General features: G+C 36.7%; 1 protein-coding gene and 1 pseudogene across 2 annotated transcripts in view; both read right to left on the bottom strand.

Annotated features, from left to right (window-relative positions):
- Nucleotides 1-379: 379 nt before the first annotated feature.
- LOC140625827 (glycerophosphodiester phosphodiesterase 1 pseudogene) lies at nt 380-1,185 on the bottom strand (annotated as a pseudogene).
- Nucleotides 1,186-1,779: 594 nt separating this feature from the next.
- The window catches only part of EFCAB7 (EF-hand calcium binding domain 7), a 47,720-nt gene continuing 23,885 nt past the window's right edge, over nt 1,780-25,614 (bottom strand). The window contains exons 8-14 of one of the 2 annotated variants that reach the window (XM_072820559.1): nt 23,543-23,652; nt 20,811-20,968; nt 20,043-20,176; nt 13,020-13,168; nt 5,073-5,282; nt 3,059-3,166; nt 1,780-2,037 (exon numbers count right to left, since the gene is read on the bottom strand). In XM_072820559.1, the coding sequence (XP_072676660.1) occupies nt 1,963-2,037; nt 3,059-3,166; nt 5,073-5,282; nt 13,020-13,168; nt 20,043-20,176; nt 20,811-20,968; nt 23,543-23,652 (944 nt within the window). In that variant the 3' untranslated portion in view covers nt 1,780-1,962. The remainder of the gene's footprint in view (nt 2,038-3,058; nt 3,167-5,072; nt 5,283-13,019; nt 13,169-20,042; nt 20,177-20,810; nt 20,969-23,542; nt 23,653-25,614) is intronic. The other variant, XM_072820561.1, reaches the window with a different exon arrangement.

Here is a 25,614-nt window from a genome sequence, read left to right as displayed (position 1 = left end):
AAGGCAGGCACCAAACCGCTGCGCTACCCAGGGATCCCTGATAATAAAGCTTTCTTTGCTTAAAAACCGGGGTCTCAGACATTGGCTTACTGCACATTGGGTGCACAGACAAGTTTGAGTTCAGCAACAAAAGAAAGAAGGGAAAATTTTTCACCAGCAACAATATGAATGCCTTTCACTAACTACTTTTTTTTTTTAAGATTTTAAAAATTTATTCATGAGAGAGAGAGAGGGAGAGGGGCAGAGCCACAGGCAGAGGGAGGAAAAGCAGGCTCCATGCAGGGAGCCTGATGTGGGACTCGATCCCAGAACTCCAGGATCACGTCCTGAGCCGAAGGTAGATGCTCAACTGCTGAGCCATCCAGGCGTCCCTCACTAACTACTTCTTTGAGTAGTATAGGGATACAATGGATGAGGAAAGCTTTTGCATGAGGAAAGCTGAAATTCCATACAAGTACTACAAGATATTATGCATGCTCTAATTCAGCAAAATGTCTACTACCACATGTAGTAGACTGAAACACATGTATCATAGTGTGACTTCCTATCTCCTGGATAGCTAAGGCTCCAAGTTCTGTGAGGTAATGTCATTATGTAACATAATGATCTGTCTCATCTTATTGATCACTTTTGGCAAGAAAGAGCACATGATACCAGAGCAGATTGTATAGTTGAAGAAACTGCATATACATTTTCCCTAGAGCACCAGTATTACATTTGTATGGCCTCTAAGAAAACTGTGATATTAATGGTTTATGTTAGAGATCTTCTTATCAGGGAAATCATTCCTGAATCTGTGATTTGCTGCAGAATTAGGTTTTATTTGCCAAATCACTCATCAACCACTACCATCAGTTGTCATACCTACTGTGCTATGGTGCATTAAGACAAGAATCCCCTCAGAAGTAAATTCAACATCCAGCTCTGGGCCTGTTGCTCCAATTGTACCTGCCTTCCAAATGGCCGCCGCTATGGATGATGGTGGAACAGTTTCCAGGGCTTGAACACCTGCAGGCCCAGAAGGGGTTGGAAGAGGAAGCATCAGCTCAAAGCTAAAGAGGTGCAACAGGAGATAGAAGCTGCTGGTGGAGAGGCAGGTTTTGCAGGAGCTATGCTGCTGCAGCAGCAGCAACAGGAGGAAAGCGAAAAAACCCAGGAGGCCCCCAGGTCCTCCCACAGCCACATGCCTGTGACCACAGTGGCATGGATGGGAGTCTGTAACCTGTTGGGTTCCTGGGATAGAACAGTGAGAAGTCAGCGTAAGACCCCAAGGCACTAGCTGAAGCTGGTCTATTTTCATTTTCCTTGAGGTTTTTTTTTTTTGATGAGTAAAACTAAACCAAAAGTATACATGATTTTGTAGAATTCATCGAATATTACTTTTTTTTAATTTATTTTTTATTGGTGTTCAATTTACCAACATACAGAATAACCCCCAGTGCCCGTCACCCACTCACCCCCACCCCCCGCCCTCCTCCCCTTCCACCACCCCTAGTTCGTTTCCCAGAGTTAGCAGTCTTTACGTTCTGTCTCCCTTTCTGATATTTCCCACACATTTCTTCTCCCTTCCCTTATATTCCCTTTCACTATTATTTATTTATTATTATTTATTTATTCCCCAAATGAATGAGAACATATAATGTTTGTCCTTCTCCGACTGACTTACTTCACTCAGCCGAATATTACTTTTTAAAAGCTTATCTGTAACTTTACTTTGATTTACTGCTGGTAAATGAAATATGCCCAGATTTACCATTAAATTAATAAGAAAGCCATGCATTAAAAACACTATTATATTTATTTATATTTCAATAATAAAGTATATAACATGGGTATAAAAATAAATATAATTAGATTATTTATGTACATCATTTAAATTGATTAGCATTTAGTTTATCAACAAATAACAGACTAACACTGAAATAATTCTTAGTTTGATAGTCTCCAGTAGAATTAAGATATTTAAGACATAAGGGAATACACACAATAATATATCCATTCTTGTCGTTCATTCAGAGGCATTACATGTTGACAAACCTGCATATAAAAAAAATAGAAAACTTTTACTTTCCTTTCACATGTTGGTATTTTTGGCTAATTTTTAACAGGAAAACATTTCTAGACCCTATGCAAAACATATCCCTCTGCAGATAAAATTCTATACCATTTGTCCTTAGTGGGGAACTACAAATATGACCCGGTGTCTAACAGAATAATTCAGTATAAATTCTACTCAAATATAGTATTTGATAGTATATAAATGTGGGTAAAGAGGAATAGTGGAAAGGGAGTAAATATCCTTTTTTCACTAAGCCTAGAGCATTTTCCAAAATCCTCATTGGGATTCTGTAGAATCTCTCCTCTTTATTTGGTTCTAGAATATTTTAGGATTTCATGGACAGAATGGAGGAAGAAAGGATAAGAATAGAAGGTTTCTTTTTTTTTTTTTTTTTCCTTTTTCCCTTCACTACACCAGTTCCAGGATCTCTGCCTTTGAACCTCTGACTAAATTAGAAACGTACAGCTCTGCTAACACCAGAAACTACAACTATTCCTGGCTCTTGACTTAGATGGTTATTTGAAACTTAGAGGCATTTTCTCTTTCAGGTTACATTAGAAAATCTTAATAACGTAGATGAAAATATTTTGGATTAGCAAAATTGCCATTTAGTATAAGCACTACATTGTTTTTCTGTATGATGCTGCAAAGTACTGTCACGTACAACATTTTATTTTTATCTTACATTAACCTTGTGAACTATCTAAAGCTGGTAATATTATACTAGTTTTACATTTAAAGAGACAGGAACAGAGTGGCTAAGTGAATCTCTCATAATCATTCAACCAAACAGAACTCTACTAAACCCCAAATCTCCTAATTCCTTTTTTTTTTTTTTTTTTTTCCTAATTCCTAATATAGCATGATAATAATATAAATATCACACTCAAAATAATTTTCTACTTCATTTCATATTTCCATTTAGTCATAGTGTTAATAGTAAAAATATTTTTTCAAATTGATAAAAGAAAAAACTTTAATTAGAAAACACCACATTACCATTGTAGATTTTGGTGCCACTTCTACTGCAAATATGTTGAGTCCTCTGTTGTTTACGCAGTTTTTACTTAGCTCATTGTTGATGTGAATAATCACTTTATTATCTGACTATATAAATGCAAACAAAATGATTATTACAAAACACTTTGTAAGTCTTATGATAGAGGTATTCACAGAATCAGTAGAAACACAGAAATTATAGAAACACAGAAACATTACCTCAGACTGGGTTAGCAAGCAAGACCTAATGGAAGAAGCAATACTTGAGATACTTAGATGTCAGATCATAGATAATAGATAGCCTCTAGGATGGATAGGAAGCAAGAGAAGGCAGAATGAAGTTGGTCAATGAAAGAAATGTAGGTACCAAAGTATTCCCTTGCTAAAGAAGCTACAAGCACTCCCCAACGAATTCAAAGGGGCAGGATAACATTAGACTACCTGGATTCATTTCTCAGCTCTACTACTTAGCATGTGACCTTCTGCAAGGTATTTAACGTCCTCATGCTTCAGTTTCTCTGTGCGTAAAATACAGATAGTATTTATCTCATTGGGTTGTTGTGAGAAGTAGATGCATTAATAAATGTAAAGAGCCTGGCAAATGGGAAACTCTAAACTATTATTCATTTTGGTGCAGGGAAGTTTAATTTTCCTTGAGGGAAAGGAAGGTGATGGAGGGTTGAGAATTGACAGCTAACTAGAGAACTCAGAAACTGGTAAGATAGTGACTCCCAGCCACCCTTTTAGTTCTAATAAAATGTAGAGGATGGAAGGCAAGGCATGCTAGGTCTTAGGAATCACCCTTCAAAGCTTTATGATCCACTTGAAGATTGGAATCTCCTGGCTGGGGACCCTAGTCCTCTACCTCATTTTTAAGAATATATATATAATCTGAACCCATCCAACCTATGTTACTTATCTTTGTAATACTCCTCTCCAAATAAAGTTCTCTGTTTCTGCATAGTGGATGTTCCCACTCTTTCCTCTATACTTCACATTAACCGTCTCATGTTACTCCTTACACTGTTTCTTTGCTTCTAATGGCTGTCTCTACATATCTAATCCTACCTCGTTTGTCTCCAATCCCATACCACAGTCCCCTTCCCCTCATCATAACTCCTTCCTCAACTTCTATGGTCCAAACTAACATCAGCTACAAGAAACACAAAAACAGTAAAACTACTACACAAATAAACAGTCTTATATAATATAACATCCAATTATTCTCTGGCTTTTGAGAGTATTAATTTTGTCTTCCCAAGCAGCCTATGAAAGCAGAGACCATATTACACTTATAGTGGCCCCTATAATGACTAGAAGAGTTAGTTACATAGTATGTCCTCACATTGACTCAAAACTCAGCCAAACCTTAAGCACTTTAAGAAATTTATGGTAGGCATAACAATAATGTCTCACCCAGGAACTAAAAGAAATAACCCAACAGTCCTAAAAACTAGCCATCTAGAGTTAAGATTTTATGAAAATTTACGTTTCTAGAAAGCTTGGTATCCCTTAGCACTTATGCATGTATTCTCTTGGCCTGCAATATCAGAAGTAGCAGGGATGGTAGCTAAAGTTAGCAATAATTGGCTTGATAAAAATAGTTCCTGGGCAGTGGAATATATTAGATAAAATGATGACAATCTATAAAATTTCTGATATTTCAAAGTGTGTAAAAAGTTGAGTAAATTATTTTACTTTGTTTACATTTCTTTAAAACCCACTGTCTGTTATTTGAAATAATTGTGTGAAGACAAACTACTTTGTACCCAGATTATGCTCTATCTTCAGAGATCCCAAATATTTAATTTTCATAATATAATTATCTCAAACTTTTAAAAATGCATAAAAATTATGATGCTCAATTTGAATTAGAAACCAGAGAAGAACTGCCCATTATAAATATTATTAATACAATGTGATACTAATTACTATGTAAGAATAGAATAAGAAAGAAGATGGAACACATTAGTAAACAATGCAGTTATGAAGAGAACCACCTCATAAATAATACCTTGTTTTCAATAACTGATGTTATCCAGGTGTCATGCTTATAAGTATGTACAATTATATCTTCATAGCCATCCATTACCCTGGGATTGCCTTTGTTAAGAACAGATTTACAGATGGCCTTCTCGAGTTGCCCACTGCATGCCTCCATATGGACAGCTTTAATTCTTGGCTTGCATTTGTCTGCATAGATATCAATGATAAATGGACATGCCTGATAAGAAAGAAAAATCAAATCTTGCTTTAGCCTTCTGATAGAATTTAAAATAAATTATTAATATGTTTATAATGATTTAAGATGTACTGTACCTTCTAATTTGTCCTTTTCAATACACATTTCGAAGATTTTAGTACTATGAATCCAATAATATAAAAAGCATGAAACTATGATTCTTTTTGTTAGCATGTTAACTGACAATTTTCACAGAAAAGGAAAGAAAACCAAGGCAGCCCAGGGTGGCTCAGCAGTTTAGCGCCGCCTTCAAGCCCAGGGAGTGATCCAAAGACCCGGGATCGAGTACCACATAGGGCTCCCTGCATGGAGCCTGCTCCTCCCTCTGCCTGTGTCTCTGCCTCTCTCTCTCTCTCTCTCTCTCTCTTTCTCTGTCTCTCATGAATAAATAAAATCTAAGAAAAAAAAAAAAGAGGAAGGATGATTTAAAAAAAAGAAAAAAGGAAAGAAAACCATAATCTCAAGCAAATCGGTAATACCTCCTTTAAGTCACAGCACCATCCCTCCATTTGGTTTAAAACGAATATATGTCATATTAGGTATTTAATATCCTTTTCTAACTTTAAGGCTACAGAAAGAAGTCATCAAGGGAATATAAAAGAATTATTATACTTACAATTATAAACTTAAATCATGGATATAGAGCACCAAAAAGAATGTAGAAAAAGAAATGTACAGTTCAAAGTTAGTGTAAAAGTACCTTCAAAATCTGAGATCTAAGTGAATTCTGCATTTGGAAATGGATCTTTCTAATGTCCCTTATAGTCTTTACCACAGCCAAAAGATGGTGAACACAACACAGGAGCCTTTGTCTCTCTGTCCAACCAAGTCCTCCTGCCTTGTTATAGTCCCAATACTCTGATCATCCAGATCCCAGAACAAATAAAGCTCTTTCCTACATCAGAGACTTTGTGTATAGTATTCTATCTGCTTAGAAGATTCACATCTTTTTACATGGGTATCTTCAGGTTGAGGCTTATGGATCACCTCTGCAGAGAGAGTTGCTCGGGTCTTCCAATCTCCTGTCCCCCCGCATTATTCTTCCCTAGTTTGGTCTCTGGTTTGTTTCTTTCCAAATGTTTCTGAAATGATTTTATTTCCCATTTAATTTATCATTCTTCTTCATGGAATGTAAATACCATAAAAGCAAGAATTCTGACTATTCATCATTGATCTTTGGTGCCTCTTTATTACAGACTCACCACATGGTAGGCATCCAATGTATTATCTGTAAAATAAATAGTGAATTTATACATACAGCTGGTCATCTTTTTATTTGGGGGACAAAAGAAGCCTGAAGTTAGCAGAACATCAGCAGAAATTTTTATTTTTAAGAAAGTTTTTAATGATTCCAACCTTTGGCAATAATAAAGTCATTCTTTTTTTTAAGATTTTATTTATTTATTCGAGAGAGAGAGAGAGAGAGAGGCAGAGACACAGGCAAAGGGAGAAGCAGGCTCCACACAGGGAGCCAGATGTGGGACTCAATCCCGGGACTCCAGGATTACGCCCTGGGCCGAAGGTGGCGCTAAACTGCTGAGCCACCTGGGCTGCCCAATAAAGTCACTCTTATAAGAGAGACAGTAAAATGAAACATCACTGGACTAGAAAGCAGAAGATCTGGGTTTGTAATTGGATTTTGCCATTTGCTTGCTATGTGACCTGGAAAAGTTAGTGAACTTTTATGAGGATTAGTTTCTTCATTGAAAAAAATGGGAACAAATAGTATATATTCTGCCAAGGGTTGTTGGAAATATCTAATAGGTGATATGTGTGAAAATATTTTATAATGTAGAATTCTTTAAAAAAGATTATGATAGTTATAAGAATGATTATGGAATTTTATTTTTTTTAAAGATTTTATCTGGGGATCCCTGGGTGGCTCAGCAGTTTAGCGCCTGCCTTCGGCCCAGAGCATGATCCTGGAGTCCTGGGATCAGGTCCCGCATTGGGCTCCCTGCATGGAGCCTGCAACTCTGCCTGTGTCTCTGCCTCTCTCATGAATGAATAAAGTCTTTAAAAAAAAAGATTTTATTTATTTATTCATGATAGATCTAGAGAGAGAGAGGCAGAGACACAGGCAGAGGTAGAAGCAGGCTCCATGCAGGAAGCCCGACACAGGACCCGATCCTGGGACTCCAGGATCATGCCCTGGGCCAAAGGCAGGTGCTAAACTGCTAAGCCACCCAGGGATCCCGATTATGGAATTTTAAAGGTTTAATTTATTTTTTTAATATTGAACAGATTCTGGTATTTTGCTATTTTTCAAGGGTTGGTTATCATTTTTATTCAATCAAAGAATATCAATACATAAAGATTTGTGAAAGTAAAAATCTTAAAAGGCCTTTGTTAAAGATTTTATTTATTTATTCATGAGACACACACATACACAGAGAGAGAGAGAGAGAGAGAGAGAGGCAGAGGCACAGGCAGAGGGAGAAGCAGGTTCCATGCAGGGAGCCTGATGTGGGACTCGACCCTGGCACTCCAGGATCACGCCCTGGGCTGATGACAGATGCTCAACCGCTGAGCCACCCAGGCATCCCTGTTCTCTAAAACTTTAAAAATCTTTATCTACTCTAAAAAAAGCTTCCCTATTAATATATAATATAATTATACATTATATTTTCTGTTCATGGGCTTGATCTTTTATTTATAGGATAGTATAGGAAGGATACTATAAGCAAGAATACTATTCACTATAAATTGTTAATTGCAGAATTACCAATATACAGTAAGGAAGATGAGGAAGACTGTAATAATAAAACCCAGCTTAGGCCATGATACTTAAATTTAGCACAAAATTTGGCTCTCAGCTACCTGTTAGGCAAGACAAAACTGAGGTAAGATATCACATAGCTCTCAAAATCTAAAAAAAGAAGTAAAATTCTCCCAGTTCTGAATTGTAAAAGGAATTTACACAATGAAATTCTTTTTAAAAAATAGAAAAAAGAGGGGATCCCTGGGTGGCTCAGTGGTTTAGCACCTGCCTTCAGCCCAGGGCGTGATCCTGGAGTCCCAGGATTGAGTCCCAGGATTGAGTCCCGCATCAGGCTCCCTGCATGGAGCCTGCTTCTCTCTCTGCCTCTCTATCTGTCTGTGTCACTCATGAATAAATAAATAAAATCTTTAAAAAAATAGAAAAAAGAGGGAGAAACTAGACATGTGTTTTGTATATTCAATAAAGGAACAAATTATTAAGTCATGGTGAAATAGAGGCAATGCTCTTGTAGTAAGAACAATAAAGAAGTTATGTTGCTCTTTGATAGCCTTCACAGGTTGATACAGTGAATGGATAATCTATTAATTCTGAACACTGAATTAGAGGGTTTAATAAGAAAAAAATAAAGTAAAAATGACTGGTTATGCCTGACTATGGAGGGAAAAAATAAGACAAACTGAGAGTACATAGTAAATTCTAGAATAATTAAAATAAATGGAATTTTGTCTTGGTCTACTAAAACCATTCAAATAATGAGATTTCCAAAAATCCTAAGTCCTTTCCCAAAATGTAAACTGTAACTGATACTTTGATTATTCTTTGTGACATCATATCTATTAATTTAATAGGTGGGATCAAATTAGAACTCACCTAGACATTAGATTTACCTACATTATACATGATTCAAGAAAGTACCACAGAAGGTTTCCAAATTCCTCTCAGCAAAAGACTCAAGAGATATATTCAAACCAACTGGAACACATTCATAAGACCACAGACCGATTCTTCCTAGATTATCATAAACCTTTTATTTTTTTCAAATATGAAAATGTCAGGTCATGCTCTTGGTATATTAACTCAATAAAATCGCACATATCAAAGAATCACTGCAAATTAAAGCTAGTATCTTAACTGAATAGCCTCCTTGTCTTAGAACAATTATAAGCATTAACTAAATCAGTCAGAACAACTTCAGGTCTTACATGAACCATTTATGTTTTTATATTTACTTTAATACCAGTATAGTTAACCAGTGTCATATTAGTTTCAGTGTAATATCAGTTTCAGTGTAATATTAGTTTCAGGTTTTATATTTACTTTAATACCAGTATAGTTAACCAGTGTAATATTAGTTTCAGGAGTTTTCAGTAATATTTGTAATATTAGCAAATTAAAGCTAATATCTTAACTGAATAGCCTCCTTGTCTTAGAACTATTATAAGCATTAACTAAATCAGTCAGAACTTCAGGTCTTACATGAACCATTTATGTTTTTATATTTACTTTAATACCAGTATAGTTAACCAGTGTAATATTAGATTCAACATTTCCATGCATCAACCAGTGCTCATCACAAGTGTCCTCTTTAATCCCCATAACCTATTTTCATGCATCCCTCTGAGCTACCTCCCCCTACTCGAATCCTTTTTTTTTTTTTTTAAATGTTTATTTATTTATGATAGTCACAGAGAGAGAAAGAGAGAGAGGCAGAGACACAGGCAGAGGGAGAAGCAGGCTCCATGCACCAGAAGCCCGATGTGGGATTCGATCCCGGGTCTCCAGGATCGCGTCCTGGGCCAAAGGCAGGCGCCAAACCGCTGCGCCACCCAGGGATCCCTCGAATCCTTTAAATCAAATGTTACCACATATATACATTCCTATCACTAGTGGAAAGTACCTAATATTTTTATACCAATTAGTTAATTGTGAATTGTTGTTTTCTCCTAGCATTACTGTCTGCTGGTGTAATATTTTCAGTCCAACAACTCTATAAACCTTACTGAATTAGGACAATGTCTCCACTATTATTCTGTAAACCAAAAGTATCTATGCCAAGAAGACTTTTTGGATGTTCCTGACTAAATTTGGATGCTCCTGACTAAATTTTGTTTGTTAATGGGTCTCATACTAAAGAAAGAAAGAAACGAAAAATAACACTAGGTTTGACATACAGTAAGTTGCCTAGTCTCTTGTAAAACCTCTTTCCTTACCATGAGATACACTCAAATGATGAAACTGTGGCTCTCTCTCAGACATAAGTAAAATATACAAACTAATAGTATGCTTTTAGAATAACTGACTTTTTAAAAATGCTATAGAAAAAAAAGGGGGATTCTTTTTCCCCTCTGATCAGGTACCCTTTAAAAACGAACAAGGAGGGATCCCTGGGTGGCGCAGCGGTTTAGCGCCTGCCTTTGGCCCAGGGCGCGATCCTGGAGACCCGGGATCGAATCCCACGTCGGGCTCCCGGTGCATGGAGCCTGTTTCTCCCTCTGCCTGTGTCTCTGCCTCTCTCGCCCTCTCTGACTATCATAAATAAAAATAAAAAAAAATAAAAAAAAAAAAAACGAACAAGGAAAAAACAAAAACAAAACAAAACAAAAAAACACGAACAAGGAGGGATGCCTTGGTGGCTCACTGGTTGAGCGTTGGCCTTTGGCTCAGGGCATGGTCCCGGGGTCCTGGGACTGAGTCCTGCATCAGGCTCCCCATGCAGGGAGCCTGCTTCTCCCTCTGTCTGTATCTCTGCCTCTCTCAATCTGTGTCTCTCATGAATAAATAAAATCTTAAAAAATAATAATAAAAGAACAAGGGGTGCCTGACTGGCTTAGTCGGTAGAGCATGAAACTCTTGATCTCAGGGTTTTGAGTTTAAGCCCCACATTCGGTGTAGAGCTTACTTTAAAAAAAGAAAAACAAATATATTATTTGATACCTAAAATAATGACCATAAAGGAAGAGACACAAAGTAAAAGTTCTATAGAAGCCAATATGCTATATTATAGATACTATACAAGTACTTTAAAAGTATTATAGAAATACTTTTAACAGATCATACTAAGCAGTTTGTTCTGACTAAATTCCTTATGTAAAACCAGAATGGCCACCTGGATGCTAGATAAAATTCTCCATGAAACCACTCACACCAATAGAGATAAATCAGCTATGATATTAATCATTGAGGAAAAAATTCCCTAAATTGATGAAGGATGTGGTTAGTCTTTATCTAACTAAATTAACATGGAAAAAATGGTAGTAAGTGTACTGAGACTATGCTCCAAAAGACTCTCTAAGCATTTCCAAATTGATTTTATACAGTTGACTATTTCTCTATGGTTTATGAATAGACACTACAAATAACAGTATATTTATTTTCAGGATGGGTCAAAATATTTCACTGTCAAAAGGCCACAACTGGGGCACTTGGTTGGCTTGGTAGAACATGCGATCCTTTATCTTGGGGTTATAAGTTTGAGCTGCATGTTGGGTGTAGAGATTACTTAAAAATAAAACCTTTGGGACACCGGAGTGGCTCAGTGGTTTAGAGCTTGTCTTTGGCCCAGGGCGTGTTCCTCGAGTCCGGGGATTGAGTCCCACATCAGGCTCCCTGCATGGAGCCTGCTTCTCCCTCTGCCTGTGTCTCTGCCTCTCTCTCTGTGTCTCTCATGAATAAATAAATAAAATCCTTAAAAAAAAAAAATTTTTTTTTAAAAACAAAACAAGGGTGTCTGGGTGGTTCGCTTGGTTAACCGTCCAATTGTTGCTGGTTTCAGCTCAAGTTGTGATCTCATGGGTTTGTAGGATCAATCCGCGAGTCAGGCTCTGGGCTCTGCAAGGAGTCTGCTGAAGTTCCCTCTCCCTCTCCCTCTCCTCCTCCCTGTGCACTCTTCTGCTTTCTCTCTCTCAAATAAATAAATAAATAAATAAATAAATAAATAAATAAATCTTTTAAAAAAGAGTTTTATCTCAGAAATCCTTCTTGCCTATGGTTTCAAAGGCCAATGACATCAGTAAATGCTGTAAAATGTCTTAAATTGCTCTTAACTAATTTCTCTTATTAAGCTAAGGGATGTGTAGTAGATACAATATTATTCAAAGATTTGAAGTTAATTTTGCACCATAGTCAGAATGTGGGATTCACTGAACTGTTAGGTTAAAGTAGGATATAAAAAGTTACTGTAACTATTCACCTCTTCTTTTTTAAAATGGCAAAAAAATTATAGAGAACTTCTCAGAAAAGAGGTTTAAAAGAGATTTTGAATGATGTCAAAGCTAGGTCTTAAACCAAAGTCTCAATACACTTTGTTGATACTACTAGTATTATCCTCCTGAGCTGATGTATTTGGAGAAAGGACAGATACTATTTTTAAGGATATAAACAACAAATGTACTATTATCTGATGCATGGCGTGAAACTCATTAGTTCTTTATTTTAAACTTGACACCAAATACAGAATTTAAGAAGTAAGGCCTCATTTTTATTATTTCTCTGGCTTACTGCTAGTCTTAATAGTAATAGCTAATATATACACAATATATATATAAGTCAAGCACCATCCCAAGTGTTTTACAAATATTAACCCAAGGAGTATTTTTTGTCAAAAGATCAGAATTCCAATTCTTATACAGACACATTCCCCTTATTCTTAGGCTTTATTCTTTAGGACAAAGAATTCCCTATAGAAATGAGACTTTAGCAACTAAAATAGCCATCACCAATTAAGAAACAGAATTTTTTAATTACCAATATTTTTCTGCATCTCATATACTCAAACTCCTTTGTTCCTGAATTACTTAAATGTTGGCAGTAACTAAATTTCAGATAAGAACAGGAACTTAATTACATAAACTAGCAGAAACACATTGCTGCACTCACTATTCATATATTGAAGTTCAAGGATTTGAGTGCCCAATTCAAAAGTCATGTGTCAAGAAAATGTTAACAAAATAAATTATTACGGACATTAAACCCACTGCAAAACTTTCAGATTGCTTTACCTCTGTCAATTCCAGAGCTTTATTGTAGCCCATTGAGTGTACAGTTACCCAAAGGTCACGAGGATCTCCTTCTCGATCATTGGCTTCCATTAGATTCAGATCCATAAAGCCTTGTCTTGTTAGTTCATTCTTCTTTGTATCAAAATTGTCTGTCAAAAAACCCAAAAGCTTCTTTCTTACCTAATTTTTTAAAAGGTTTATTTATTTTTTTTTTTTTTAATTTTTATTTATTTATGATAGTCACAGAGAGAGAGAGAGGCACAGAGACACAGGCAGAGGGAGAAGCAGGCTCCATGCACCGGGAGCCCGACGTGGGATTCGATCCCGGGTCTCCAGGATCGCGCCCTGGGCCAAAGGCAGGCGCCAAACCGCTGCGCCACCCAGGGATCCCAAAAGGTTTATTTATTTCAGAAAGAGTGTGTGTGTGCAAAAGCAGGGGGAGAGACAGAGAGAGAGAGAGAGAGAGAGAGAGAGAAACATAACCCTGCCAAGCACAGACCTCAATGTAGGGCTCCATCCCATGACTCTGAGATCATGACTTGAACTGAAATCAAGAGTCAGATGCTCAGGCAGCCCAGGTGGCTCAGCGGTTTAGAGCCCAGCGTGTGATCCTGGAGACCTGGGATTGAGTCCTGTATCAGGCTCCCTGCATAGAGCCTGCTTCTCCCTCTGCCTGTGTCTCTGCCTCTCTCTCTCTCTCTGTCTCTCTCTCTCTGTCTCTCATGAATAAATAAATAAAATCTTAAAAAAAAATCCAACTTCAAGACATTCTTAAAGCTATAGTACTCAAGATAGTGTAGTAGTGGCAAAAGATTAGACAAACAGATCAGTGTAATAGAGAACCCAGAAATAGACCTGTACAATATACATGACTGATACTTGACAAAGGAACAGTCAATTCATAGGAGAAAGGATAGTTTTTATCAATAAGTGGTGCTAGAACAACTGGACATCTATAGGCAAAAAAATAAATGTAGATAAGGATCTTACATCTTTCACAAAAATTAACTGAGTCATAGAACCAAAGTACAAATCTATAAAATTTCTGGAAGATAACAGGAGAAAATCTGGGTGACTCTGTGTTTTGCTATGTGTTCTCAGATACAACATCAAAAGCACACAAACCAAAAGCATGACACGTGAAAGGAAAAATAGTTAAGTGGGATTTCATTAAAAGTAAACATTTTTGCTCTGTGGAAAACACGATTAAGAGAATGAAAACACAAACCATATACTGGGAGAAAATACTTGCAAAACACAGCTAATAAAATTTGTATACAATATATACAAAGAACTCTTCAAACTCAAAAATAAGAAAATGAACACTTCAATCAAAAAATGAGCAAAAGATCTGAACCTTACCAAACAAGATATACAGATGGTAAATAAGCATATGAGAAGATCCCATCATTAAGGAATTGCAATTTAAAACAAGATACACACCTATTAGAATGGCTAAAATCCAAAAAACTAACAATACCAAATGCAGAGGAGGATGTGGAGCAACAGGAATTCATTCATTCCTGGTGGGAATAAAAAATGGTACAGCCACTTTGGAAGACAATTTGGCAGTTCTTTTAAAGTTAAACATAGGTTTACTATGCCAGCAATCACTGAATTGAAATGAATTGAAACCAATTGAAAACTATATATACACAAAAATATGCACGAGTGTTTTTTTAAAAAGATTATATTTATTTATTTGACAGAGAGAGAGAAAGAGAGAGAACATAAGCAAAGGGAGCAGCAGAGGGAGAGAGAGAGAAGCAGATTCCTGCTGAGCAGGGAGCCCAATGTGGGGCTTGATTCCAGGACCTCGGGATCATGACGTGGGCTGAAGGCAGATGCTTAACTGACTGAGCCACCCAGGTGCCCCTGCACATGGCTACATTCGTAATTGCCAAAAATTGGAAATAACCAACATGTCTTTATAGGTGAATGAATAAACAAACTATGGTACCTTCATACAATGGAATTATTACTTAGTGCTAAAAAGAAATGAGCTATCAAGCCAAAAAAGATGTCTAAGTATGAAATTTTCATATTGCTAAGTGAAACAAGCCAGTCTGAAAAGGCTACATACTGCATGATATTTCAACAACAAGGTACTCTTGAAGAGGCAAAACTAGAGAGACAGTAAAATGATTAGTGGTTGCCAGAAGTTTGAAGGGATGAATAGATACATGAATAGGTAGAGCACAAAGGATTTTTAGGGCAATTAAATTATTCTGTATGATACTGTAATGGCAAGTACACGACATTATATATTTGTCAAAATCCAGAGAACTGTACAGCACAATAAAACCTTAATATAAGCTATGGATTTTAGTTAATAAAAACGCATCAGTATTGGTTCATCAATTTTAACAAATGTGTCATACTAATGGCAAGATGTTAAAAATAAGGGAAATTGGTAGAGTGGAGAAGGAATATATGGGAGATCTATGCAATCTTTACTATAAACCTAAAACTGCTCTAAAAATAAAGTCTTAATAAAAAATAATAAAAATTAAGGTAACTTTAAGTATAAAAAAAGTTTATTAAAATGATCTTCCAGATAAATAATACATTTTCTCATTTTCATGGAGAAGGATGGATAAAATTAATATTATGTAAGACAAGAAAAATAAAATCTTCAGAACTTAAAAAAAGTCCAATTATTTGCAATAGTTCAATGTTGATGAAGGAGACATTCCCTCCAAATCATTTTTTAAGTCAACCAGTCTTGAGGAATTTTTTGCAGCAGAGTATTCAAGGTTCTGGAGTTTAACTGCCTGGGTGTGAAACTCAGCTGTGAAATTTTACCCTCTTTGATTCTGTTTCCTTATTCGCAAAACAAGCGTAAGAATATACCTCAGAGAGCTGATGTATATAGAAGTACTTCCAACTAGGGGCACCTAGGTGGCTCACTTGGTTAAGCATCTGACTTGATTTCAGCTAGGTCATGATCTCAGGTCATCAATCTCAGGGTTGTGAGATTGAGCCCTACATTGGGCTCTGTACTGGGCGTGGAGTCGGCATAAGATTCTTTCTCTCAGGCAGCCCCAGTGGCCCAGTGATTTGGTGCCACCTTCAGCCCGGGGTGTGATCCTGGGGACCTGGGATCGAGTCCCGCGTTGGGCTCCCTGCATGGAGCCTGCTTCTCCCTCTGCCTGTGTCTCTGCTTCTCTCTTTCTCTCTGTGTCTGTCGTGAATAAATAAATAAAATCTTAAAAAAAAAAAAAAAGATTCTCTCTCTCCGTCTCTCCTACCACTTCTAAAAAAAAAATAAAAATAAAAAAGAGAGAGAGAGTACTTAGAACTAGAATACGGGGTATCCCTGGGTGGCGCAGTGGTTTGGCGCCTGCCTTTGGCCCAGGGTACGATCCTGGAGACCCGGGATCGAATCCCACATCGGGCTCCCGGTGCATGGAGCCTGCTTCTCCCTCTGCCTGTGTCTCTGCCTCTCTCTCTCTCTCTCTCTGTGTGACTATCATAAATTAAAAAAAAAAAAAACTAATATACGGTAATTTCTCAAAAGATGATAACTATCGGGCAGCCCCGGTGGCTCAGCAGTTTAGCGCTGCCTTCAACCCTGGGCATGATCCTGGAGACCTGGAATCGAGTCCCACATCAGGGTCCCTGCATGGAGCCTACTTCTCCCTCTGCCTGTGTCTCTGCCTCGCTCTCTCTCTCTCTCTCCGTGTTTCTCATGAACAAATAAATAAAGACAAGAAAAAAAAAGATAATAATTATCAATTCTACCAATTAAATTATTATTTTTTAAGTAGACTCTACTCAGGGCCTGACCTCACCACCTTAAGACAAAGATCTGAGCTGAGTTCAAGAGTCAGATGTTTAACCAACTGAGCTACCCAGGCTCCCCCAATTTAATTAAACTAAAACTTTATTTATCAAAAACTTTACCTTAAGAAAATTCTAATTATGATTCACTCTTACTGAATGTGCTCTAGTACCAACAACAGACTATCAAAAGATTGTATCATTAAAGTTATAAGATGATTATATCTTCCTAAAAATAATATTCTTTTTACTATCAATCTTATTATTCAAAGCTTAATAATAGATCTTGGAAACTAGCCCTTTATCTGATACGTCATTTGCAAATATCTTCTCCCATTCTGTAGGTTGTCTTTTAGTTTTGTTGACTGTATCCTTTGCTGTGCAAAAGCTTCTTATCTTGATGAAGTCCCAATAGTTCATTTTTGCTTTTGTTTCTTTTGCCTTCCTGGATGTATCTTGCAAGAAGTTACTGTGGTTGAGTTCAAAAAGGGTGTTGCCTGTGTTTTCCTCTAGGATTTTGATGGAATGTTGTCTCACATTTAGATCTTTCATCCATTTTGAGTTTATCTTTGTGTCTGGTGAAAGAGAGTGGTCTAGTTTCATTCTTCTGCATGTGGATGTCCAATTTTCCCAGCACCATTTATTGAAGAGACTGTCTTTCTTCCAATGGATAGTCTTTCCTCCTTTATCGAATATTAGTTGACCATAAAGTTCAGGGTCCACTTCTGGGTTCTCTATTCTGTTCCATTGATCTATGTATCTGTTTTTGTGCCAGTACCACGCTGTCTTGATGACCGCAGCTTTGTAGTACAACCTGAAATCTGGCATTGTGATGCCCCCAGATATGGTTTTCTTTTTTAAAATTCCCCTGGCTATTCGGGGTCTTTTCTGATTCCACACAAATCTTAAAATAATTTGTTCTAACTCTCTGAAGAAAGTCTATGGTATTTTGATAGGGATTGCATTAAATGTGTAAATTGCCCTGGGTAACATTGACATTTTCACAATATTAATTCTGCCAATCCATGAGCATGGAATATTTTTCCATCTGTGTCTTCAATTTCTTTCAGAAGTGTTCTGTAGTTTTTAGGGTATAGATCCTTTACCTCTTTGGTTAGGTTTATTCCTAGGTATCTTCTGCTTTTGGGTGCAATTGTAAATGGGATTGACTCCTTAATTTCCCTTTCTTCAGTCTCATTGTTAGTGTATAGAAATGCCACTGATTTCTGGGCATTGATTTTGTATCCTGCCACGCTGCCGAATTGCTGTATGAGTTCTAGCAATCTTGGGGTGGAGGCTTTCGGGTTTTTTATGTAGAGTATCATGTCATCGGCGAAGAGGAAGAGTTTGACTTCTTCTTTGCCAATTTGAATGCCTTTAATGTCTTTTTGTTGTCTGATTGCTGAGGCTAGGACTTCCAGCACTATGTTGAATAGCTGAGTGAAGTAAGTCAATCGGAGAAGGACAAACATTATATGTTCTCATTCATTTGGAGAATATAAATAATAGTGAAAGGGAATATAAGGGAAAAGTGTGTTGGAAATATCAGAAAGGGAGACAGAACATGAAAGACTCCTAACTTTGGGAAACGAACTAGGGGTGGCGGAAGGGGAGGAGGGTGGGGGGGTGGGGGTGAATGGGTGACGGGCACTGAGGGGGGCACTTGACGGGATGAGCACTGGGTGTTATTCTGTAAGTTGGCAAATTGAACACCAATAAAAAATAAATTTATTATAAAAAAACAAAGCTTAATAATATAAATCAATATGTATTTCTTGTTCCTGATTATACTATATAAACTTTCAGTCAAAAATATATATTTTTGAAAACTTTTGTATTAATAACACTTCTACTTTATTTGCTGTTTAGATAGATAGATTTAGCAGACTCCCACCTGGCTCACTGATTTTGCCAAGCTTAGACCATTTTAAGAACCAAAGGGGTAGGATACGTTGTTACCCCAATGACACCAATATGTGAGTTAATGTGCCTCCTGACTGCATTCTGGCCTTCTTACTCTGTGATCCATAGCTGGCTATGGCTTTTTGGTTTTCCCTTTGATCTTTCAGTCCTTGGCTTAAATATACAAGTCCTACCCTCTTCCCAGACTTCTCCTAAGAGATAACAGAATTTGTCTCATTCTCAGTATTTTTCTTTGCCCATCTTGGTATTTTTAGTTTTTATACCTCCATGTACTTTCTTAATTCAGCTCAAATACAAGAGACTAAAGAATTCTTAACATATATAAAGAACTTCGTGGAGGGCCACCTGGGTGGCTCAGTCAGTTAAGTATCTGCCTTCGGCTCAAGTCATGATTCTGGGGTCCTAGAATCATGTCCCACGTGCTCAGCAGGGGGCCAGCAGGGGGCCTGCTTCTCCCTCTCTTTCCCACTTGTATGTGCTCTCTCGCTATCTCTGTCTCTCTCTCTCAAATAAATAAAATCTTAAAAAAAAAAAAAAGTCCTTGAAACTGCTTAATTTTTAATAAAACCCTAGCCTATTAGTTCTTTGCTGCCCTCTCCTGGGCACAGTTTGGGGCTCTTGACAACTTCAATCCTATTAGTATCAAAGAGCTGGGACAAAGTTTTTTTCCATTCTAAGTTCCAAAGAGCAAGGGCTAAAAATGAAATTACATTTAAGTAATTGATATTTTCTTTTGACTTACATATTACAATAACTATCAATTTAAGGAAAACAAATGTTTACATCTTTATGGTCTATACACAATGTTATTCCTTTTTCTTTTTAAGATTTTATTTATTTTCGAGAAAGAGTGTGAGCAGGAAGTAAAGCAAGAGAGAAGGTGAAGTAAGCTCCCCACTGAGCAGAGAGCCTGCCTGTATCATGACCTGAGCCAAAGGCGACACTTAGCAGACTGAGCCACCCAGGTGCCCCACAATGCTATTACTTTTTAACTGTCCTAATTGCCGTAATAATATTCTATCTTCATAGTTTTATATTTTATTTCTTAACGATGAAAGGATGCTACATATTTTTAATATATCCACTAAGAAAAAGAAAAGTGTGGGGTGCCAGGGTGGCTCAGTGGATCAAGTGACTGACTCAATTTCAGCTCAGGTCACGATCTCAGGGTCATGGAGATTGAGCACTGCATCTGGCTCTGAGCTCAGCACAGAGTCTGCTTGTCCCACCCCTTCTCCCACTTACATACTTCTCTCTCTCTCAAATAAATAAAACCTAAAAGAAAAGAAAAAAGAAAAGAAAAAGATAAGTGCTTACCTCGGCAGACAGCCCAAGCATCCTCATCACATTTCTCACCACTTGTTCTCAATTCAAAAAAATTATATTCTTCAAGGCTTAGAAGACCATTTCCATCTAAATCAATTACTTCAAATATATCTGATAAAGTTGACCTAAAATTATAAAGATAGGAAATAATTTGTCCCCAAGGCAACTAGACTAAAAGGAAGTAATATTAAGGCATTAAAACAATTTTTGTGAACTTAAATGTATCTAGATATATTTCTTATTCAGTGTAATAGGAGATAAACAAGGTTTTAAAAGAACCATAGTATCTCATAGTAAGAACTCAATGAATAGTAATTCCCTCCTTCCTTTCTACTTTCTCTTCCGGTTTTCTTGTCCTTCCCCCTCTCCCTCCCCCTCCTCCTCCTTCTTTTTCTTTTTCTTCTTCCAGATATTATTGTATATATCTAGGGTATGAGAGAACCACCTAAGCATTTGGATTTCATATTTGACAGTTATCTAAGTTAACAGTGCAACTAGCAGGGTCTATTCCTAAGGCAGTGTCTAGTCAGGTAGAAATCTATACATGTGTGACTAAAGTTATTTTGCCAAATGTGTGGAACCCAGAAATGAATGGCAATCCCAGACCCGTGAATGGAAAGTCACTTTCAGATGCCTAGTGAATGAGCTGAATTACTGTATTAGAATCTGGGGGTGGAGGTGGAAGCTGGCCAAAGGATAGGCTATTGATCTATAACCAATCTAGATGTTATAGTCCTAACCTTAACAAACAAAACTTACCTAAATTCCTTTGTAAGAAATAATTCCCCTGTTTCATCTCTGTACACAAGTTGGGCCTCTTCAGTTATTGGTTTTCTTTCTTTCCTTAGCCTACAGCCAGTTGTGGAAGGAATTAACCAGTAAATTCCAGGTCCTAGTTCACCAGTCCAACCAAACACCTTTTCTCAAAAGAATTAAAAAACAACAACCACTATTAGTCTTAATGATTTTTTATCTTTCTTCTGAAACAGAAGTATTAGAAGTAATTTATCAATATTCACCAACTCTATTATGCTTCTATCAATTTTTTACAGGCTTCAAAATCTTTTTATTAAAGGTAGCCCTAGCATAAGACCATTAGATTTAAAAAAAAAAAAAAAGACCATTAGATGTAGTTTGTAATATTTTTTATTTATTTTTTTATTTTATGATAGTCACAGAGAGAGAGAGAGAGAGAGAGGCAGAGACATCGGCAGAGGGAGAAGCAGGCTCCATGCACCGGGAGCCCAATGTGGGATTTGATCCCGGGTCTCCAGGATCGCGCCCTGGGCCAAAGGCAGGCGCCAAACCGCTGCGCCACCCAGGGATCCCTGTAGTTTGTAATATATTTTAAAAACAAATGCCTAATACTATAACAGGTAAGAAGTTATATAACTTCTAAATCTTCCCCAATAATCTTCAAAAACATGTGATACAAACGACTTCAACAGGTAGCAAAGAGAGAGATCTCAGAATAATTTTTGAGTTACAGTTCCCAAGTTTGATTCAAATATAAAAATATGAAAAAAACAAATATAAAAATATGACTTATAAATCAAATTTCAATAAGCAAAAGTAAAAATTAAATGTATTTCAAAGAGTTCTCTATTTGTATGAGCTAGCCATATGTTTAAGAGTCCAGTCATGTAGACAGAAGCACTGGAATCTAATTATTATGCAATATGGACTATAAAACTATAAAAGATGGTAGAATCCCAGATAAAACTGAACCTTATACAAAATTCTTTTCTATCACAGTATATTTATAATGAGAGCCAAGAATTTTGTATAAGGAACATTTTATTCTACTGTTTCATAAAAGAAAGCATAATGGCATCTCTCTGTGGACCTTCTAGGTGCATTCTGCAACCAAACAGCTTCCTATAAAACCTAGGGGTTACCTCTGTCAAATACATTAAATCTAAGCATCTTCTAATCATGTGTAATAGCCAAGTAAATAGCTATATTTGCCCTTCAGCACAGAATCACCCTACAAAATTTTATCTAATATTGTGTCCAAAAACTTTCAAAACACAGATGTATTTTAGATCATCCCAGTGACTCATACACAAAATAAAAGTTGCTTATGTGAATTCTGGGTTCAGCCCTATTTCTGTCTCCACAAGTTAGAGGAACCATAATCATCCTAAAGTAACCACATCCTATCTTGATACAAGATACAATCTAATAAAATCAGGGTCATTTCAAAGACTAAAAGATTGACCAAATCCCTCCTTGGGAAACCATAATCTTGTAAATTGGCCAGATGTAGACTGATATCCAGGAGTGAAAAGCAGTTTCTGCTGCTTCTTATGACATGTTATCCCAAGAACTTCCCTTATCTCCACATATAACCTTGAATTGCCACTGTAGATGGCAAACAGAAAGCCTTCCATGGGCACAAAACTCTTCCTAAAGAAAATAATTGTGAAACTAAAACTGAAAATAAAATCCTTTGTAAATATGACATATTACAGAAAAACAGAAGCCAATATAGTAAAAGGGTAAATAGAAATTCATTCAAAGTTTATTATAGGCTTGCTATGTACTAACATTTTTATACATGGAATATCATAAGAAAGTAATTTTATCCAAAACAAAATGGGAAAAGCTATTTGGACAATGCTTTATCTTGAACTTAACTTCGTAGTCAGTTCTGAAGAAGAGTTTCATCAAAACATTAACTTCTGTCATTTTATTTGTTTCTTGCCTATAACTATTCTCGTCTGTTAGCAAGCCTACAATAAAGACTTTTATATAACATTCCATCAGGGAAATGTTTATCTGTCATTGGACCTATATAAAGATTAAATATGATATTGCAGTAAGCCCTTGAATAGTATTATTCCTGTTGTTGTGTAGCAGATGTATTTTGTAGTCCTCATAAAATAAATAGCCACATTTATGTATCTGCCTCACATATTTGGTCTCTGAGTAAATATATAATTAGAAAAGATCAGAACAACCCCACAGGCAATATATAAAATCATTTAAAAGCATTCTTTCAGATCAATCTGTTTTTGAACCCTATAATATGAGTCAAGCCTGAGGATAGTAATCTTGAAGTTTTTCTTTTTTGCAGTAGTAGTATAAGTAAGACAAACATCTAAAGCAACTTTTCCAAAGTCTTGAATTGCTTGTATTTAGGAAAAAAATCCACTGGCATTGATCATTTTTACTGCATAAAAAAAAAAAAAAAAAAAAAAAGACACATGTGAGGCATCTGAGCATTTAGAGAAGAAAGTAAAATGTCACACAACTTGTAAGTTATAAAGCCAAGACTACTAATCAATCCTCAGCTCTTAATCTCAGCAAACAAGAAGAAATCCATTACAATTAATAAGGCACATATAATATGCATAGTGCTTAAGTACTATATATATCCTAATTGGAGGAAAGATAAAAAATTAAAAACAAATATAGAAAAACTACTGTGTCCCCAAACTTGAGATATTATATTTTTAAATTAAACATTAGGAAATAAACATGTATACTTCTCTATTTCGTAGTTCAGTAAAACACATGAGTTGTAGGGTTGCTTGATTCTCATTTTCCTTAAGAATATACAAGGTAGTATCAACTGATAACCAAGGGGATGGTTTTCCTATTTAAAAAAAAAAAAATCTTAAAATAAGCAATTACTACTTACTCTGTCCCCTATCTAAAAAAGAAGTTAGTAGTTTCTTTCCCCTTTAGATTTCTTTTTAAGAAATACACAACCCATTTTCATATAGAAACATCATAGCATTTGTAACTATATACGGTGACCTTGCTAGAAATATTCTATTTACTTTCTAAGAATCATAACTTTCTTAAATTTATCAGAAAGCTGAGGTTGCAAGGCAACCAAGTAGCCAGAAATTCAAGGAAAAACAAACCCTTTCAGAGAGCTGAGATCCAAACACTAGCTTACCTGTGAAGAGGCACTCATAGAAAAGATGTTAGACCCCATCTATGTGCTCACAACTCCATAATTTATGTCTCCAGCTAGAATCTTTTCTCTGAACTTTACACCCATATAATCAACTGCCTATTTGACATTTCCACTTGAATATCTATATCTAAAACTGACCTTCCCCAACCCCTTAAAAAAAACTCTCCATCTATACTCCTCTCTCAGGCTCAGTAAATAGTAACTCATCCTTCCAGTTGCCACGCTTCTAGTCAAGCGAAAAATCTTGAAATTATCTTTAACTTTTTTCTTCTCTCACACATCATAGCCAATCTTCAGAAAATCCTATGGTTTACCCTTCAAAATATATCCAGGTCTACCTCTTATTACTTCTACATTCCTGGTTCAAAACATCATCAGTACCATCCTAGCAGTCTGCAATAGCATCATAGCTGGCCTCCTTGCTTTCTCTTAGGTATTCTTCAATCTATTTCTAATATAGCAACCTGACTGCTTTTTTTTTTTTAAGATTTTATTTATTTATTCATGAGAGACAGGGGAGGGGGCAGAGACACAGGCAGAGGGAGAAGCAGGCTCCATGCAGGGAGCCCGACGTGGGACTCAATCCCAGGTCTCCAGGATCAGGCCCTGGGCTGAAGGCGGCACCAAACCGCTGAGCCACTGGGGCTGCCCAACCTGACTGCTCTTATCAAAATATGTCAATTATGTCCTGTCTTTACTAAAAATCCTCTGATGGAGTTGAGAGTTGGAATAATGTGGCTCCCAATATAACAACAAGAAAAAGTACATGAACTAGAAAATCATATTTTTTTGAACTCATCAGAGCTGAGGTCTCAGGGCAACCAAGGATCCTGAAAACCAAGAAAAGACACCTTTGCAAGAAGAGAGGAGATGCAAGCATTGGTTTATCTCTGGTACAGCACAGAAGACAAGATGTCATGCACCATACAAGTAGAAGAAGAAGAGAGAGCAGAAAAAATACTTGAAGAAATAAAGGTAGAAAATTTTCAAAAAATAATGAAAGACAAGAAGCCAAAAAATCCAAGCAGAGTAAATACAAATGAACCTCACAATAACAGCATTAACAAGAAAAACGCAAGCACCTAGACATATATTCAAACAGTTATATTAAAGATAAAAGAGAAAATCATGAGGGCAGCCATGGGGAAAATCCTCCTATGCTTCCTCATTTCTCTCAGAAGCCTAAGTCTTCATTATGGCAAAAACAAACAAACAAACAAACAAAATCAGCTCTACCTAATTTTGTCCTGGTTCCTCCCTGTCCTCCTCTTCTACTTCATTCCTTCATTCTCCTACCTTATTCTAGCCATCCTAATCACCTTGCTGTTCTAACTCTCTCTCTCTCTCTCCAGGCACACTGTCACCTCAGAGCCTCTGACGGAGTATTCCCTCTGTGTGGAATGCACTGCCACTTCTACTCTTCACCTCTCCTTTCCACCAGCCCTACATCCATAAGGCTTATTTCCTTGCCTTCTGTGGAAGACAGCAGAAATGGCTGCCTTCTCTGTAATCACAGCCCACTGCAATTTGACTTTGCAGCTCCTCCAACAAGAGATGAAGTCTATTTCTCTATCTTATAAATCTGAACTTGCTTTGTTACTTGCTGTGAACAACAGAATATAGCAAAAATAA

Source organism: Canis lupus, chromosome 3 (genome assembly GCF_048164855.1).
Source record: "Canis lupus baileyi chromosome 3, mCanLup2.hap1, whole genome shotgun sequence".
NCBI classification, from domain to species: Eukaryota; Metazoa; Chordata; class Mammalia; order Carnivora; family Canidae; genus Canis; species Canis lupus.
Note: the sequence above shows the minus strand (reverse complement) of the source record. Positions and strands in the feature narration are given on the sequence as shown.